The sequence below is a fragment of the Mesoplodon bidens genome (assembly GCF_964165515.1).
Source record: "Mesoplodon bidens genome assembly, chromosome: 3".
NCBI lineage: Eukaryota > Metazoa > Chordata > Mammalia > Artiodactyla > Ziphiidae > Mesoplodon > Mesoplodon bidens.
The window spans coordinates 178,381,491-178,397,000 of record NC_138178.1 but is presented as its reverse complement, the minus strand read 5'-3'; the positions used below and the strand labels follow the sequence as shown (position 1 = coordinate 178,397,000).

Here is a 15,510-nt window from a genome sequence, read left to right as displayed (position 1 = left end):
CTGACCCTCCTGACACTTTAATGAGGACGATTCTGAAAGCCACCGCTGGGGATAGCATATGTGTTCCTGACAACATCCCACTTCTTCTCTTTGTGGTGAAACACTCTGGATAGCCTAGCTCCAGCCTCAGGAAGCGGGGTGGGGCCCAGGAGTGGATAGGAGGGTCCAGTGCCCCAAACCACCTGCCTCCCCCTGTGCGCCCACTCCACCTGGGGCTCATCATGGCCTTGCCCTTGTGAAGGCCACGGCCTTCTCTCCCTCTGGCCAGTCTCTTTCATCCTGGGCCCAGCCAGGAGCTGCCTCTTCCAGGAAGCCCCTGGATTGCTTTCCTTCAGACTCCAACCCTCTCTGTATCTTCTCTTGTGACTGCCTTTGCTGAAAGGCTGTGTTTCAGGTTCAGCCTGGGGCTGCTTTGCCTGGGGGTGGGGAAGTGGAGGTGCCATCGAGGAGAACCCCAGGGAGGTGGGGTGGAGCATGGGCCATCTGGGGGTCCCCGCCACCCATTTCAGGGGTGAAAAGCCCAGATTTCCCCAGCTTGGCCCTCTGCCTGGACAGGGGCAGGAGGAGGCAGACCCTATGCTTAGGGCTAATGCAAAGTAGGGTTGCCTGTCCACCCACCCATCCATCTGTGCATCCCAGGGGCCCTGGGCCTAAGATGTTCACAAATTGGGGGGCAGGGGTTCACCAGTGTTCATTCATCAAAGGTGAGACAGGTGGGGCTTCTGCCATCAGTGCCACCTTGGTGCACAGGGAAGTCAGGGAGGGCTTCCAGGAGGAAGGGCTGCCTGATGCGGCATCATGTGCAAGAGGCCTGGAGAGAATGTTGACTGGGGAGCAGCAAGTAGCTTAACAGGGTGGGTCTGGGGGCGGGGGTGGGGGTGGGGGTTAAGGGTGGAGAGGGGTAGGGACCATGCTGTTAGGAGGGAGGGCTACGATCCAAGGGCGCCGGGGAGCCTCAGAGGGTTTCAGGGCAGGTCCCATGGGAAGGGATAAGGCCCAGTAGGGCGGAGGAGGGGGCATCGGAGGAGCTGAGGCTGAGAGCGGGGAGGGTGGAAGGGGAGCCTCAGCTGGACACACACGAGAGCTGGCCACACTCCCCTGAACCCCCTCCCCATTCTAAGGGCAGCTGCCTCTTGTGGCCGGAGTCTGGTCACACTGGGTGCCTTCAGGGACACCTCTAGGCCCTGCCTGCCTGCCCTGCCTCTTCCTCCAGGTTTCCCTTTGTTTTTCCTTTTTTGGAGGCACAGGCAGCTGGGAGCTAAAGGTCCACCTCGCTGGGATAAATATTTAATAGTCAGAAGCACTTTCTAAAATGGAGAGATGGAGCTGGGCCCAGGAGGCCTGAGGGGCTGGGGCAGGGTGGGAGATGGCGTCCCACTGTGCCCACTGCTTGCCTGGTTCCTGCCCTGCGGGGAGCCGGAGGACCCAGTGTGTGTACCTGAGGGTGAGGGGCGGCGTTGGGCCCCTCCCCAGAGAGCTTGGCGGTAGAGACTCGCCAGCGCGTCGCGCCCAGGGCTGCTGGTGGAGCGGTAGGCGGAGCTGTGGCTCCCAGCCGCCAGCAGAGGCAGGCTTTCCACCTTCTTAGCTGGTTGAACTGCCAGGAGTCCTGGGAAGGTCCAAGATGGGCTCCTGCCCGGACACAGCACCGGATGTGGGTGGCCATTGCCGAGAGGACGGCCGAGGCTCAGAAAGGAGCGGGCCAGGAAACCTGGGGTGGGGTCCTTATTTGGGCCTCCCTGTCACAACAGTGGGGTGACAGGCTCGCTCAGCCCCGTGTCCACTGGAGGGTCCACCCAGGTGCCGGTGTCTGCGTGGGCTGGAGGCCCCGGAGGTGAGGCCCCGCTGGGCCAGGTCAAGGCTACTTTCTTTGGGGCTCAAGCCTCTGGCTGGCTGCCCACCCCAGGGTGGGGGTCAGACCGTGGGCTGCCTACATTGGGCTCTGGGTGCCCCGCCCCTCCTACACCTCCCCCGACCCTGGCTGATGCCCTTGTTTCCCAAGAGCTGCCAGTGCTTCCAGACCCTTCCAGGCGGGAAGAGGATGGCCTCCCACCAGGCACCTGACTTCAGGACCCCTCCAGGCGGCTCCCCCCACACCCCCGCCCCGGCAGGCCTTGCTCTTGGGTGGCAGAAGCCCCTGCGGGCTCCTCCGTGACACATCCCCTGAGAATGCCACGCTTGCCCCCAACCTCCTTGCCAGCTGATTCACTATCAGCTGCCCCTGGCCCCGCCCCGCCCTTTCCCACAGTGACTCCAAGGCCCGGAGTCCAGGCGGCTCTGAGCTACGGCTGCCGGTGCAGCGGGGGTCGGGGGACACGTGCTGGGCCGCCTGCATCCAGGCCTGGAGGTGTGGCAGCTCAGCAGCTGCCCTGGCCAGCGTCCCTTCAGCTGGCCCAGCACCAGCCTGGAGCCAGGGGACTGGCAGGTGGGGTCCCCGGGAGCCAAGGTGGGCGGACAGGGCCTCCTCACCCAGAGCCCTTATCTGCTGGGGAGCCAGGTGCTCCCTGCGGGGCTGACGCCAGCCCAGGGGCGGGTGAGGAGTGGCCCCCTGACTCGCCGCTACCGGATCACAGCGGTCCCAGCCCAGAGCCCCGTGCCAGCAGCTGACTCCTTCCCTTCCCAGCCACTTCCCGGCGCCCTGGAGCTGCCCGCGCACAGCACTGCAAGGGCTGCTGGCGCTGGCCTCCTGCGGGAGGATTCCAGGGTCTGAGCCGGGGCGGGATGGTGTTGGAGTCTGGAGAGGCCTTGTGGGGGGCGGGGGTGGAGCATAGGGTGTCGGGGAGAGTGTGGCTGAGGCCTCCTCCAGCCAGTGGGCGGGGGGTGTCTGGCCGCAGGAGGTGGAGGGCTGTCCCAATGGTCCAGGGCCCGGTGGGTGGCCGCAGGGGAGGTGACAGGGCTCAGGAGGATGGGGGACGGCTTGATTGGGATGGAGCGCCCAGGCTCAGAGGGGACGAGGTGGGGTGACCCTGCTCCGTGCCAGCATCTACCCCAGCCTCCCAGCTGAGTCAGCCGGCCCGGCCCTGCCCGGGGGCGGGGTCGGGGGGTTTGGGGGTGTCAGTAACAGTCTGGTGGGGTGTCGAGCAGTAAACTAAGAATTCCCAGGTGAGAACTGTGTGGGCCGGTGGAGTAGGTGAGGTCACTGGCCAGCAGGCCTGGCCGGTTTCCTGTCTCAGTGTGACTGGAGTCTTTTCTGATCGTTAGGTTTTCAGGGGGGACCGGCCGGGAGGGCCCTGGGTGCTTTTCCTCCTTCAGGCCTCTCACCCAGTTTTCCCAGCAGTGCCGGCTGCCTCGAGCTGGTGGAGCCCCCTGCCTACCCGGGAGCCCTCTGAGCGGCCAGGGGCCTTCCCCCGCTGTCACCCCACCTCAGGCCGCTCCGGGCTTCCCCTGTCCTGGTGGGGGCCCGGCCTCCCGGCAGCCGCTTTCGCTGCCTGTTGCCCTCAGTTACGCAAGGAGCCCTCAGCTCTGCGGCCACTGTTGCAGGCCTGGTGCGTCTGGTGGGGCTGTAGGTGCAGGTTCGGGCTGACCCATCCCCGCCCTTGAACCCCAGCCTGGGCCCCTCAGCTGTGCCGGCCTGCTCCGACCTGCCCGTGGGATGCAGGTGCCCGCAGCCAGCTGGGCCCCGCCCCACGGGGCTGTGAGGCGCAGGGCGGGGCAGCCCAGCCCCGGGACCAGCAGCAGATCTGCAGATAGGTCAGCCCGGGGGCCTGCCTGGGCCTAGCCGGGCCTGCCGGGCTCCTGGAGCTGGGAGGGGCCTTGGAGCCAGAATCCGCGTTCTCCCGCCCCCCTCAGGGGTCCCCCAGGGCAGGGGCTGGGAGTCCTGGGGGCAGAAGGGTGAGGTGACAGGAGGGGGCAGCCCGGCAGGTGGGGTCTTGGGGGCGGGGGGGGGGTTGGGCCCATATTCCTCAGCTGCCACTTACATCCAACGACTGGGGAGGGGGTGGTTAAAACTGCTGCTTCCGGGGACCCACCGCACTCAGCTCATCAGATGCCCTGGAACTTTGAGGGGTGGGTTTTGGCTGAGAGGGCTAGAGGGTGGCCGGGGTCAGGCTGCCCTCAAGGGGCATGGGCAGGGGGGCAGTGGCCAAGGCCACCTTCCCCAACGTCACTGGCCCAGGCCATGGGTAGGCTTGGTCTGGCCCTGCTCTGGCCTTTGTGGCCTTGGCTGTGGAAGGGGCTGGCTGTGCCCTCGGCAGTGGTCTCAGCAGAGCCTGAGGGGCCGTGCAGCACTGAAGTTCCAGAGGGAGCAGTAGCCTGTGCCCATCCTGGGTCCCTCCTGGAAGGGCCTCCACCCCCACCTTGGGCTATGCCTCCACACCCCTCCCCTGCACCCCCAGCCCGACAGCCCTCAGCCTCTGTCCCAGGCTCGTGCACAGGCTGCCGGGACGGTCCTGTGTGACATCTGAGTCTGTCCACACAGCAGGACTGGATTGGACCGGGGCGGTGGCAGTGACTCACCCACCCCGAGCTGGGCGGTGTCTCTTCCCCCAGTCAGCTGCTCGGCCTGGGGGGGCGCTCTGGGGGAGGGGCGGGGGCCTGTAAGGGGACCAGCCCAGTCCCTCTGGTAGGGCGAAGGGGGCTTGGCGGGCTCTGGGCCCCACGGAGAAGGGGGCCTGTGGGCGGGGCAGTGGAGGGAGGGGCCGTGGAGGGGAGGAGTGGGAGGACGGCCAGAGGGAGCTGCAAACCTGGGATCTTCACCTCGGGGCACGTTGGGAGGACGTCGGGCTCGGTAAGCGGCTGCGCTGTCTTCTGTGCCCACCCTGTGCCCCCTGTCCCCTGCCTTCTTCCTGGGTTTAGCCCTGGGGCACCTGATCACCTCACCACCCAGCAGGTGGAGGGTGGGGGCACAGGGGTGGGGGCTGGCAGAGCCGGGCTGGGCATCTCCCTGACTCTGCCCTGCTTCAGCTCCAGCCGATGTTGGAGGGTGTCCAAGGGCACCAGCGTGGCCATTTCAGTCCCAGGACAGGCAGATCCCCAAGGCTGGACCGTGTGGCCTGCAGGGGGTCCTCAGAAGATGGCCGTTTGGTGCACTGGGAACCCTGGGGGGTGGCGGGAGGGCGCTTCAGACACGCTTACCTGCAGGTGCCAGGTGGGCGGTGGGGGCCCGTGGTGGTGGGCCACCCTGTCACAGGGTCACACCGTGCTGGGCATCTAGGTGCTGGCCTTTCAGCCCAGAAAGAGACTCGGGCCCGCTGGTCCTGTTGGGGTGGACAGGAGGTGGGGACGCTCCTTTCGGCTGCCGGGCCCATGGAGGTGGTGGACTGGCGTGCCTGCTTCAGGTCTCGGTGTCTCCAGGTGCAGGAGGAGAAGCGCCAGGCCCACCTGCTGCCCCTCCCAGCCCTCGAGACCCCGCTGCACCCTCAGGCTGGGCGGGACTCACCTTCCCTTCCTCTGCCCACCTATGCCCAGCACTAGCATGCACCTACTAGGTGCCGGGCTCTGAACGTTTGTGAGACTGTTCTAGGGACCAGGGACCAGGCAGTGGCCAGAGATGATGACAGGGTGGCCAAGCTGGACCGTGAGATGGCGGAGGAAACTGCATGTGGAAAGGACAGAGGTCGGGGGAGAGCCTGCTCTGGAGCTCAGCTCCGAAGGTCTGGGGCCCAGGCGGCAGCGGTGCAGACTGGGGAGGCTGCCGATGTTGGCGGGCCAGGCAGACTGACAGGCCGGAGAGGGCGATGGGAAAACCTCCTGGTTGCAGCTGCGGCTGCATGGCAGTGGCTGCGGACTGGGTGAGGAGTCCTGGCCCCCAGGCCCGGGCAGCCGAGGCTGGTTCCTGGGCCTTCCCGAAGCCTTGGAGGCGGAGCAGGAGGCTGGGACGCCTCCCTGTGCAGCTCATCTTGAGAAACGCTGGGGAGGCGGGGCACGCCCTGCCCGTGGGTGTTGCTTCAGAAAGCCTGACAGTCTGGGAACGAGTCAGCCGAGCTCCGCACTCTCCTCGTGGGGCTCCAGGATGGGATGAGGCCGAGCGTCCCGCATGCCCTGTGGGCACCGGGCTCCAAGCCCGAAGGCAGCATCCCCCGAGGAGGGAGCCTACATCCGGGGCTCCCACTCTCTCGGCTCCCTGGGCCAGCCGGGGGCCTCAGCTGAGGCTGTACCCATTCACACACACACCCAGCAAAAGCACGAACACCCCGTGAGCAGACGCCCTCGTGTTCGTAAACACACACGCGCACGCGCGCGCGCACCCGAGGCTGGACACTCAGGCCCCTGTTCAGGGCCCTGCTTTGTTCGCAGCTCTCCTCCCCACTGCCCTCACAGTCCCCCGGTCCCACCGCTGCCCTCGTGACACACCAACTTGCGCCCACACCCGGCTCCACTTGGAGGCTGGAGCTGGGCCCCGGCAGCGGCCAGTTTGGATGCAAACTTGGGTTCTGTTTAAGCAAAACTGCCACACCCACGAGTGGCCCTGCTCTGGGCCCCCTATGAAGTCCCACTTGGCTGGGGGCTGGCGGGAGAGGCCCCAACTCAGTCCGGGGCCCAAAGGGCAAGGTAACTTTGGGGAAGTCATCCAGGCACACGCCCCCTTTCTGCGCCCCCTCCACCTGGTCCCCCTCCGTCCGCACTGCACCTCCGCCCCCCTCCGTAGACTCACTTCCTGGAGGTCCCAGCCCAGAATATTACAATTCCCGGGAGTGAAGCTTTTCAGCTGACGTGGTGCCAACCACGCCCGCCCCCAAGTCCCCCGGTAGGTAGTGTTTGAGGCCATGGAAGAGTTAGGGTGAGGGGCTGGATGGACATACAGCCCAACCAGGGTGCTGGGGCCACAGCAGGGCCTTGAGCTTCGAGGAGGAGGGGGACGGGCATTTGGCGAAGGACCAGGTGCCAGCAGGGGGACCTGCCGGGCCTGGCTTAGCATGTCACCTCCACGTCCTTCTCTGTAAAGTGGGGTTTGGTGACCTTATTTTATTAGTCATTATTCGAGGCGACTGCTGGGTCTGGGCTATCTGCGGGGCCAAGGCCAGGCCAGGCAGGCTGTTAGGACCCCTCCCATGCACTCAGGGGGTGGGGCCCTCAGGACAGTGCTCTGGGGGGTACTTGAGTGCCTCCTTTTCCCTCCCCAGGGGCATGCCTGAGGCTGGCAGGGCTGCTGGCGGCCTTGCCCTGTGGCAGGCAGGATTTCCTCCTTCCTGTTTGTGCATCTCTGGGCCAGGCTCCAGCCAGCCTGGGGTTCTGCCCTAAGGTTGCAGAGGGACCAGAGCTTAGAACCACAGCCGGGCATCTTCCCAGCGGTCTGACCTTGGGCGAGGCCTGTCCCCGCCTCCCTGAGCCCCATTGTTTGTTCCTACCTTGGGTGTAGGGCTCTTGCACCCAAGGGGGTGGCTGGGAGGGCAGGACTGGGCCGGGTGGGGGCCCAGAGGCAGGGGCGGTGGTCCAGCTGGAGCAGGGCTGGCTGAGCCTCCCCCGCCCCAGGTTCCCCGCTGTTAACACCTTTCCTCACCCCTGCCCTGGAGCGGATCTGGGGGTACTTCTCAGGGCCCGGGGGTCCCAGCCCGAATCCGGGGCCTTCCACCGCATCGCCCCCGGCACACAGCGCCCAGCCCAAGGCCCCGCTGGCTGGCCCGACCGCACACCTGCTCGGGGTCCGCTCCTCCAGCAGCCGCGGTCTAGAGCTTTCCCAGGTCTGGGCAGACCGCCGCCCTCGCCCCCAGGTACACGTCTGCCTGCCCCACGCGGAGGGCGGTCCGGGCCTTGTTTTGCTGTGACTCAGAGGAGGCTGCGGGGCTCGGGGGAGGCCGGGCTGCCTTTCTGGGCGCGTCCGAGCAGCTCCGTAGACCTCCCCGCCCCTCTGCCGGCTGCCCCAGCCCCGAGCCCAGGCCGGTGGGGACCCTCCGACGCCCCCAGCCGGGCGCAGGGCGGGAGAGGCAGCCCCGCAATGACCGGTCCCGGGATGGCTGGGGTGGGAGCACGGCCACCCCGGACTCCGCCCGCCGCGTCTAGTCCCCGCGCCGCCCCGCGGGCTGAGCCACCTCGGGCCAGTGGCTTCCCCTCCCCCAGCCTCAGATTCCTCGTTGCTCACCCACAGCGCGCCCACTTTGGGGCGGGGGGTGAGGGTCTCGGCAGAACTGGAAGGGAAACTGCGGCCGGAGAGAGTGGGGTCAGCTGCCCTCGCCCTTGGCTTCCGCGCAGGGCAGCGGGCTCGGTGGGGAACAGGCTCTGATCTCCACCGCTCCCGCGGGCGGGGCCTGAATCAGGCTGGGACTCTCTCCCGCCTCCCCGCCGCGCTCCCCCCAACACCCGCCGCCCCTCGGCCTCCTCCACAACCTGCTCTCCGCTCCCCGCCCCACTCCCCGCGGTCCCTCTGGGCTTCTGGGTGGGCAGAGTAGCCCTCTGACATCCATGGGGAAATCAGGGCTCAGAGAAGGGACAGGCTTGCTCAGGGTCACACAGCAAATTGGCCAGAGAGTAGCAGGCAAACCTGCACTCCCGCCAGGACTGGGCTTCCCCCGTGTGTTCCATGGGGACAGGGACGTGCCTGGTGCCCATGCCGGCTGCCCGGCCTGTGGGACAGGGGTTCCCTCCCGGCTCTGAGCCCTGCTGGCTGCGGTGGGTTGGGAGTGGGCACCCGTGTCCCCTCCTCACCAGCAATGCAGTCACAGCCACAGAGGGTGTGGCTGAGCCCAGGGCCAGACCTAGTGTGAGATCCTGGGCTGCTTCTCCTGGAATACTGAGTACAGTTCCGGGGGCGCTGGGCCCGGAGGTGCTTGTGGACCGGTTTTAAGGAAGGGCTTTGGTTGTTGAATCATCACAGGACTATTTACGTAGCCTGTTTCTCCTTGTGTGGTGCTCGCAGCGTTGTTTCTCTAGGAATATGTCCAATTCCTCTACATTTTTAGATTTATTGGCATAAAGTTTATAATTTCCTCATTTCAATTTTATGTAGAATTTAAACATTTTTGGGGAAAGGTACAAATCATATGTGTGTAGCTGGATGCATTTTCCCGAAGTGGACACACTGGTGTAACCAGTACCCCTTACCCCCACCGGAGGCCTCTCCCCGACTGGTCTGCCCCTCCCAAAGGACTTCCAACACCAGTGCACCTGTGAACTGCGTCTAGCGGGTTCTGTTTGAGCTCTTTATGTCTAGCTCTATTGCAGCACTAAGTTTGTGAAATTCACCCACACTGCCTGTGGACTCAGTTCATCGGACAGAGACTCCCAAGTTTTTTTCCTTCTACTGGTTTTTTTGGCTGTGCTGCACATCAGGTGGGATCTTACTTGCAGACCAGGGGTTGAACCCGTATCCCCTGCATTGGATTCTTAACCACTGCGCCACCAGGGAAGTCCCTAATTTAATAATTTTAACAATTAATCAGTTGTTTCCTTTAGGGCTAGTGTTGTCTGTGTCCTGGTTAAGAATTGTTTCCCTATCCCCAGTGTCATTTCTGTTTATCTTCTGGAAACTGTATCGTTAAACTTTGGATATCTGCAATCCACATGAAATTCATACTTCCTGGGGCTGACCTAGGGGTCCAGATCAATATTATTCCTTGTGAATTTCCAGTGGACCCCACACTGCTGACTGAAAAGATCATTACTTTCCCACAGCGCTGTATCTGTATGAGTCTGCTTCCGGGACCTTTGTTTTATGCCGTTGGCTTTATTAATAACTTGCATTTCCCTGACGACTAAAGAAGTTGACCATCTTTTCCGTGCTTACTGGTGCATCTTCTTTTGTGAAGTGTCTGTTTAAATCTTTTGCCCACTTTTAATTGAGGTGTTTTTTTTTTTTGTCTTTTTCTATTGATTTGCAGAAATTCTTCTGGATGCAAGTTCTTTGTCAGATATATTGAATTGCCTTTTCATTTTCTAAAGAATGTCTTTCAAGACTGGAAGTATTTAATTATGATGAAATATGATTGATCAGATTTTCTTTTATGATTCACACCTTTTGTGTCCTGCCTAAGAAAACACTGCCTCCCCCAAGGTGGTGAAGAATTTCTCCTGTTTTCTTCTAGAAGTTTTATAGTTTTAAGTTTTACATTTAGCTCTATGATTCATTTTGAGTTAATTTTTACATGTGCTATGTTGTAAGGGTCTAGGGTTTTTTTCCCCAAATAAATATCCACTTGTCCCAGTACCATTGTTGAAAAGGCTATTATTTTTCTATTGAAATAATTTGGCTGCTTTGTCAAAAATTAATTGATCTTACAAAGTGTGGGACTATTCTGGACTTTCTATTCTTTTTCACTGATATTTGTGGTTATACTGTACTGTCTTGATTCCGTTGAGAGTCAGAGAAAATACCTAGTTGATTTTTTTTTTTACATCTTTCTTGGAGTATAATTGCTTTACAATGGTGTGTTAGTTTCTGCTTTATAACAAAGTGAATCAGTTATACCTAGTTGATTTGAAATGGTCTTAATTATTTTAAATTTACTGAGACATTTAAATGAGCCAGCATATGATCTATCTTGGTGAATGTCCCATGTGCACTTAAGACGAATGTGTACTCTGCTCTTGTCAGGAGGAGTGATCTCCGCTGTGGTCTCATTGGTTGATGGGTGGATCAGTGTTCTTACCTATTCTGTTTTGTAATGTTATCGATTACTGAGAGGAATGTTACGATCTCTATTGTAATTGTGGATTTGTCTTTTTTGTCCTTTCATTTTTGCCAGCTTTCTGAAGCTGAAGTGTTTTTAGCCTCTGTTATTAGGTATATACAGACTTAGGTTTGTTATTATTATTTTTTATGAATTGTGCCCTTTATTATTATGAAATGATTAGTTTTTGCACTGTATGTATTTTTTCTTTCCTTTTCTTTTAACTTCTTTATATTTATAGTCCATTTCTCCTAGATAGCATGTAGTCAGGTCTCGCTTTTTTAATTTAATCTGATAATCTCTACCTTTTTGATTGGAATTTTAAGTCCTTTTATATTTAATGTATTGTCAAAATGGCTGGTTTAAATCCTATCATCTTGCTAATTGCTTTCTATTTTATTCCATCCATCCTTTGCTCCTCTTTCCCCGGTTCCTTATCTTGTTTTAGAATTAATTAAATATATACACAGGTATATAATTACTTAATAACATATATTACATATATAAATATAAATTTTGTATTTATAAACTAATATAGATGTATACGTTATATATAATTAATTATATATTAAATTTATATATTAATGTAAATTATTTATATACATTATATATGTATAAAAACAACGTGTATTTTTAGTATTGCATTTTATTTCCACTACTGTCTTATTAGCTACACATCTTTTTCATCTTTTTTAAAAAATAAATTTATTTATTTTATTTATTTATTTTTGGCTGCGTTGGGTCTTCATTGCTGCGCATGGGCTTTCTCTGGTTGCGGCGAGCGGGGGCTACTTTCTTCATTGCGGTGCGTGAGCTTCTCATTGCGGTGGCTTCTCTTGTTGTGGAGCATGGGCTCTAGGTGTGCGGGCTTCAGTAGTTGTGGCACGCGGGCTCTAGATTTCAGGCTCAGTACTTGTGGCACATGGGCTTAGTTGCTCTGTGGCATGTGGGATCTTCCTGGGCCAGGGCTTGAACCCGTGTCCCCTGCATTGGCAGGCGGATTCTTAACCACTGTGCCACCAGGAAAGTCCCTATTTTGCCTTTATTTTTGAAGGACAGTTCGCTAGATATAGAATTCATGGTTAATAAAGTTTTTCTTTCAGCAATTTGAATATATTGTTCCATTTTTTTCTAGCTTCCGTGGTGTTGACTAGTAATTGTATTGCTGTACTATTAAATGTGATGGGCCACTTCTCTCTTGTTGCTTTCAAAATTTTCTCTTTCCCTTGAACATTTTGATGCGATTGTTTAGGTCTGGATCCCTTTGTGTTTATCCTACTGGGGTTTGTTGAACTTCTGGGATCTGTAGATTGTTTTTAGCCATTATTCTTTCAAACATTTTTTTCTACCTCCCTCTCTCTCTCTCTCGTTTCCTTCTGAGACTTCAACTACACATATATTGGTGTTCTTAATGTCATCTCACAGATCTCTGAGGCTCTATTCATTTTCCTTCAATCGTTTTCCCCTTGTTCTTCAAATTGGTTAATTTCTATCAATCTACAGGTTTTTTGTTTTGTTTGGACTTTTTTTTTTTTTTTCTGGCCACACTGTGTGTCTTGAGGGATCTTAGTTCCCCAACCAGGGATTGAACCTGCGCCCTGGCAGTGAAAGTGCCGAGTCCTAACCACTGGACCACCAGGGAATTCCCCTAATCTACAAGTTTTTTGTTTCCTTCCACTGGCATCTCAGCCCTGCTATTGAGTCCCTCCAGTAAACTTTCAACTTCAGAGTTTCCATTTGGCTTTTTTTTTTCTTAATATAATTTCTGTTTCTTTATGACATTCTTTCTTCATTGGGCCATTGTCATCATATTCTTCATTAATTCTTTAAACGTGGTCTCCTTCACTTTTTTGAATAATTTATGAATGTTGCTTTGGAGTCTGTGCCAAATTCCACAGCTGTGGACATTCACAGCTTGTTTCCATTAACTGCTGTCTTCCTCAGTGTGGATCATACTTACTTGTTTCTTTGCATGTCATGTCGTTTTCTGTTGAATGCTGGACATTATAGTTTATATATTATACTAACTCTGGATTCTGATTCCCCGTCAGGGTTGTAGTTATTGTTTTATTTGTGTATTTGTTTAGTAGCTTTCTTTGACTAAATCTGTGAAGTCATCTACTTTGTCGGAGCCCACCCCCCCGCCCCGTCCTGGCTCACTGCCATCCCACCTGATCTCACAACCTCCCCGGCTCAGTGGCTGTGGGTCCTCCCCCGACCCCTGCATGTGCTCCCAGACCCAGGGTCCAGGGTTACACCACCTCTGTGGTATACAGCCTCCCCTGGGCCCCTACCCCCAGCTCACCCTCTGCTCTGCCCACCTGCAAGGCTCCACTGACTCATCCTTTCCCTTTGCAGTGTCTGGCCGGCAGTTGCAGGCTGAAGAGCCAGATGCAGAAACCAAGGAGGACCACTCTGTAAGTGAGGTCCAGGGAGGGTGTGCCCCCCCCTCCTTTCCTGGACTTGAGCAGAGCCCGAGTGGCTGAGGGCGACCTGATTCTCTCCTCCTACCAGGTGACTGAAGGGTCTGTAGATGAGACCATTCGGCCCCGGCCACAGGGGTCCTCGCCTGTCTACGAGTACGTGACTGAGGGTGCCAGCTTCGGACTCCCGGTAAGCCTGCTCTACAAACACCCACAGGCTTAGGGAAGGCTCAGGTGTGCAGCCACAGGTGACCACGCCTCCTGCATCCCCCTGTGTGGGCAACTCACGCACGCACCTGTGCAGCCACACTGCCCTGCCACAGCGGTGTCCACTCGGCTGTCTTCTCTGACTCCTCGGTCCTTCACTAGAGCCCTCCCATCAGCTGGCCAGGACACACTTGAGATGGCACACGTGTGTGTGTGTGGGGAACAGACCTCATGCTCCTGTGTGCGACAGGGCACAGGTTATGTGCACACACGTGCCCTCTCTGACGAGGAGACACAGGGTCCCGCGGCCACCTCTGGAGACACCTGGGGGAAGGCATGGACCAGGCGTGTTTACTAAAGGCCTCATTCTTTTTTCAGAATTGTTTACGTACTTACTTCTTTTGGCCGTGCTGTGTGGCATGTGGGATCTTAGTTCCCTGACCAGGGATCAAACCCATGCCCCCTGCAGTGGAAGCACAGAGTCCTAACCACTGGACCGCCAGGGAAGTCCCAAAGGCCTCCTTCTTGTACTGTTTCTTTTTTGCCCCCTCTACTTGCGGACACGGGGGCTGGGCCCCGTGGGAATCACCAAGGCCCAGAGTCACCTTCCCCCTGGAGGAACTCAGCTCCCCCTGCACACAGCGCACTCTGGGGAATCTAGCCCCTGAGCTGGGGCCTCCCTGAGTCCCTCCCGTCCCCTGGGCTGGGGCAGGTTGGTGACCCACTGCCTGTCGCTGCTGTAGGAAGACACGCCAAGGAGGCGGAGGTCCTGGTGGAAGCGGGATGCGGGGGACTCGCAGACGCTTTCCAGGATGAGCCGTCTGGAGGTGGGTGTGCCGGGAGCCGATGTGGGGGAGCGGCCTGTCCACACGGGCTCCAGCGGGGGAAGCCAGGGCCAGAGCGAGACGGCGAGGAGCCGGAAAGCTGGCCGCGTGCCCCTGTGCCCTGGGGAAGGGCGTGCCACCTCCCTCATCAGGCCGGGGGTGGGTAGGGGCTCCAGAACACGGGTCCAGGCCTCCCCCAGAGCCCTCTACTCTCACGGTGAAGGACCAGATGGACCCGGGTGCACGGACCTCAGTGTTCTCAGCTGTACAGTGGGTACGGCTGCTGCCTGCTGTCACTGGCGGCCCCAGCAGTTCTAACGCCGTCCCAGACCCAGAGGAACTGTTGTGTCCGAGGTCAGGCTGGCCCTGCCGCTTCCAGTATTTTCCTCAGCACTTATGGCCCTCCTTGGTCTGAGCACTGTCTACCTTGTATGTGACTGGTGCTTGGAGTGAGTGTGGTGGTGAGCCCGGAGCTGATAAAGGAACGCCTTGGCCACGTGCAAGCGGAAGACTCTGCCCTCTGCTTGCCAAGCCCCGCTGGGCCCGGATGGCCGGGGCCGGGCTGCTCCTGAGTCCTGGCAGGTGGGGACGAGGACAAGGGAGGCTGCTCCCAACGGAGACGGCTGCAGCTGGCTTCCCCCAGAGCCTGGACCCCGTGCCCGGGCTCAGCTGCCCAGTGATGGGAGGACGCTGGGGTCCCTGGCCTCGGGGGAGGCAGCCTCCCAGCACCCACGCCCGCTGTGGGATAGGCGCAGGCTCACCAAGGCCTGATGTGATTCTGCGTTAGTCCATGCAGGAGGCGACGGGGGAGACACTGAAGACCAAGGTGGAGGCCGGAGCCAGTGGCTACATTGTCACGGGCGGCGGGGACCAGGGGATCTTTGTCAAGCAAGTGCTGAAGGAGTCCTCAGCTGCCAAGCTCTTCAGCTTGAGAGAAGGTGCCATGGCCCCATCCCCATGTCCCCGTGGTCCCATCAAGATGGGGGGGCCTGTAGAGGGATGGGCCACAGTGGACTCAGGATGGCCCCATCCCCGTGTCCCCGTGGTGCCATCAGGTTAGGGGGGCTTGGAGGGGGACAGGCCACAGTGGACTCAGATGAGCCCCTAGAGACTGCTTAGCGGTGTCCAGGCTGGGACCACTCGCTCTGACAGGTTTTCTGCTTGGAAATGGGGGCTCCTTCCCACCCGGGGCTCAAGAGAAGGAAGGGGCCGGGCAGCCCGAGCGGGGTCGCCCTCTCGGTCACGCACCCCTGTGGACCCCTCTCGTGAGGCCCGACGAGGTCCGGGATGCTAAGGCGTGGGGACCGCTCTCTTCGTCTAGGGGATCAGCTGCTCAGCACAACCATATTCTTTGACGACATTAAATACGAAGATGCTCTCAAAATCCTTCAGTATTCAGAGCCTTACAAGGTTCAGTTCACAATCAAACGGAAACTTCCTGCCGGGGAGGACGAGGAGGGAGCTTCCGGCGGCGCTCGACGTGGCTCGAGGGGCAGCAAGAAGCAGGTGAGCTCGCAT

At 58.5% G+C, this 15,510-nt stretch overlaps 1 protein-coding gene across 7 annotated transcripts in view; it reads left to right on the top strand.

Moving 5' to 3' along the window:
- Positions 1-15,510, top strand: part of AHNAK2 (AHNAK nucleoprotein 2) — a 30,698-nt gene that overhangs the window by 2,959 nt on the left and 12,229 nt on the right. For 5 of the 7 annotated variants that reach the window (XM_081230347.1, XM_081230348.1, XM_081230349.1 and 2 more), the window contains exons 2-6: positions 12,897-12,955; positions 13,053-13,151; positions 13,912-13,995; positions 14,780-14,930; positions 15,314-15,498. In XM_081230347.1, the coding sequence (XP_081086473.1) occupies positions 12,897-12,955; positions 13,053-13,151; positions 13,912-13,995; positions 14,780-14,930; positions 15,314-15,498 (578 nt within the window). Of the gene's footprint in view, positions 1-4,647; positions 4,724-12,896; positions 12,956-13,052; positions 13,152-13,911; positions 13,996-14,779; positions 14,931-15,313; positions 15,499-15,510 lie in introns of those variants that run through there. The other 2 variants (XM_081230350.1, XM_081230346.1) reach the window with 2 other exon arrangements.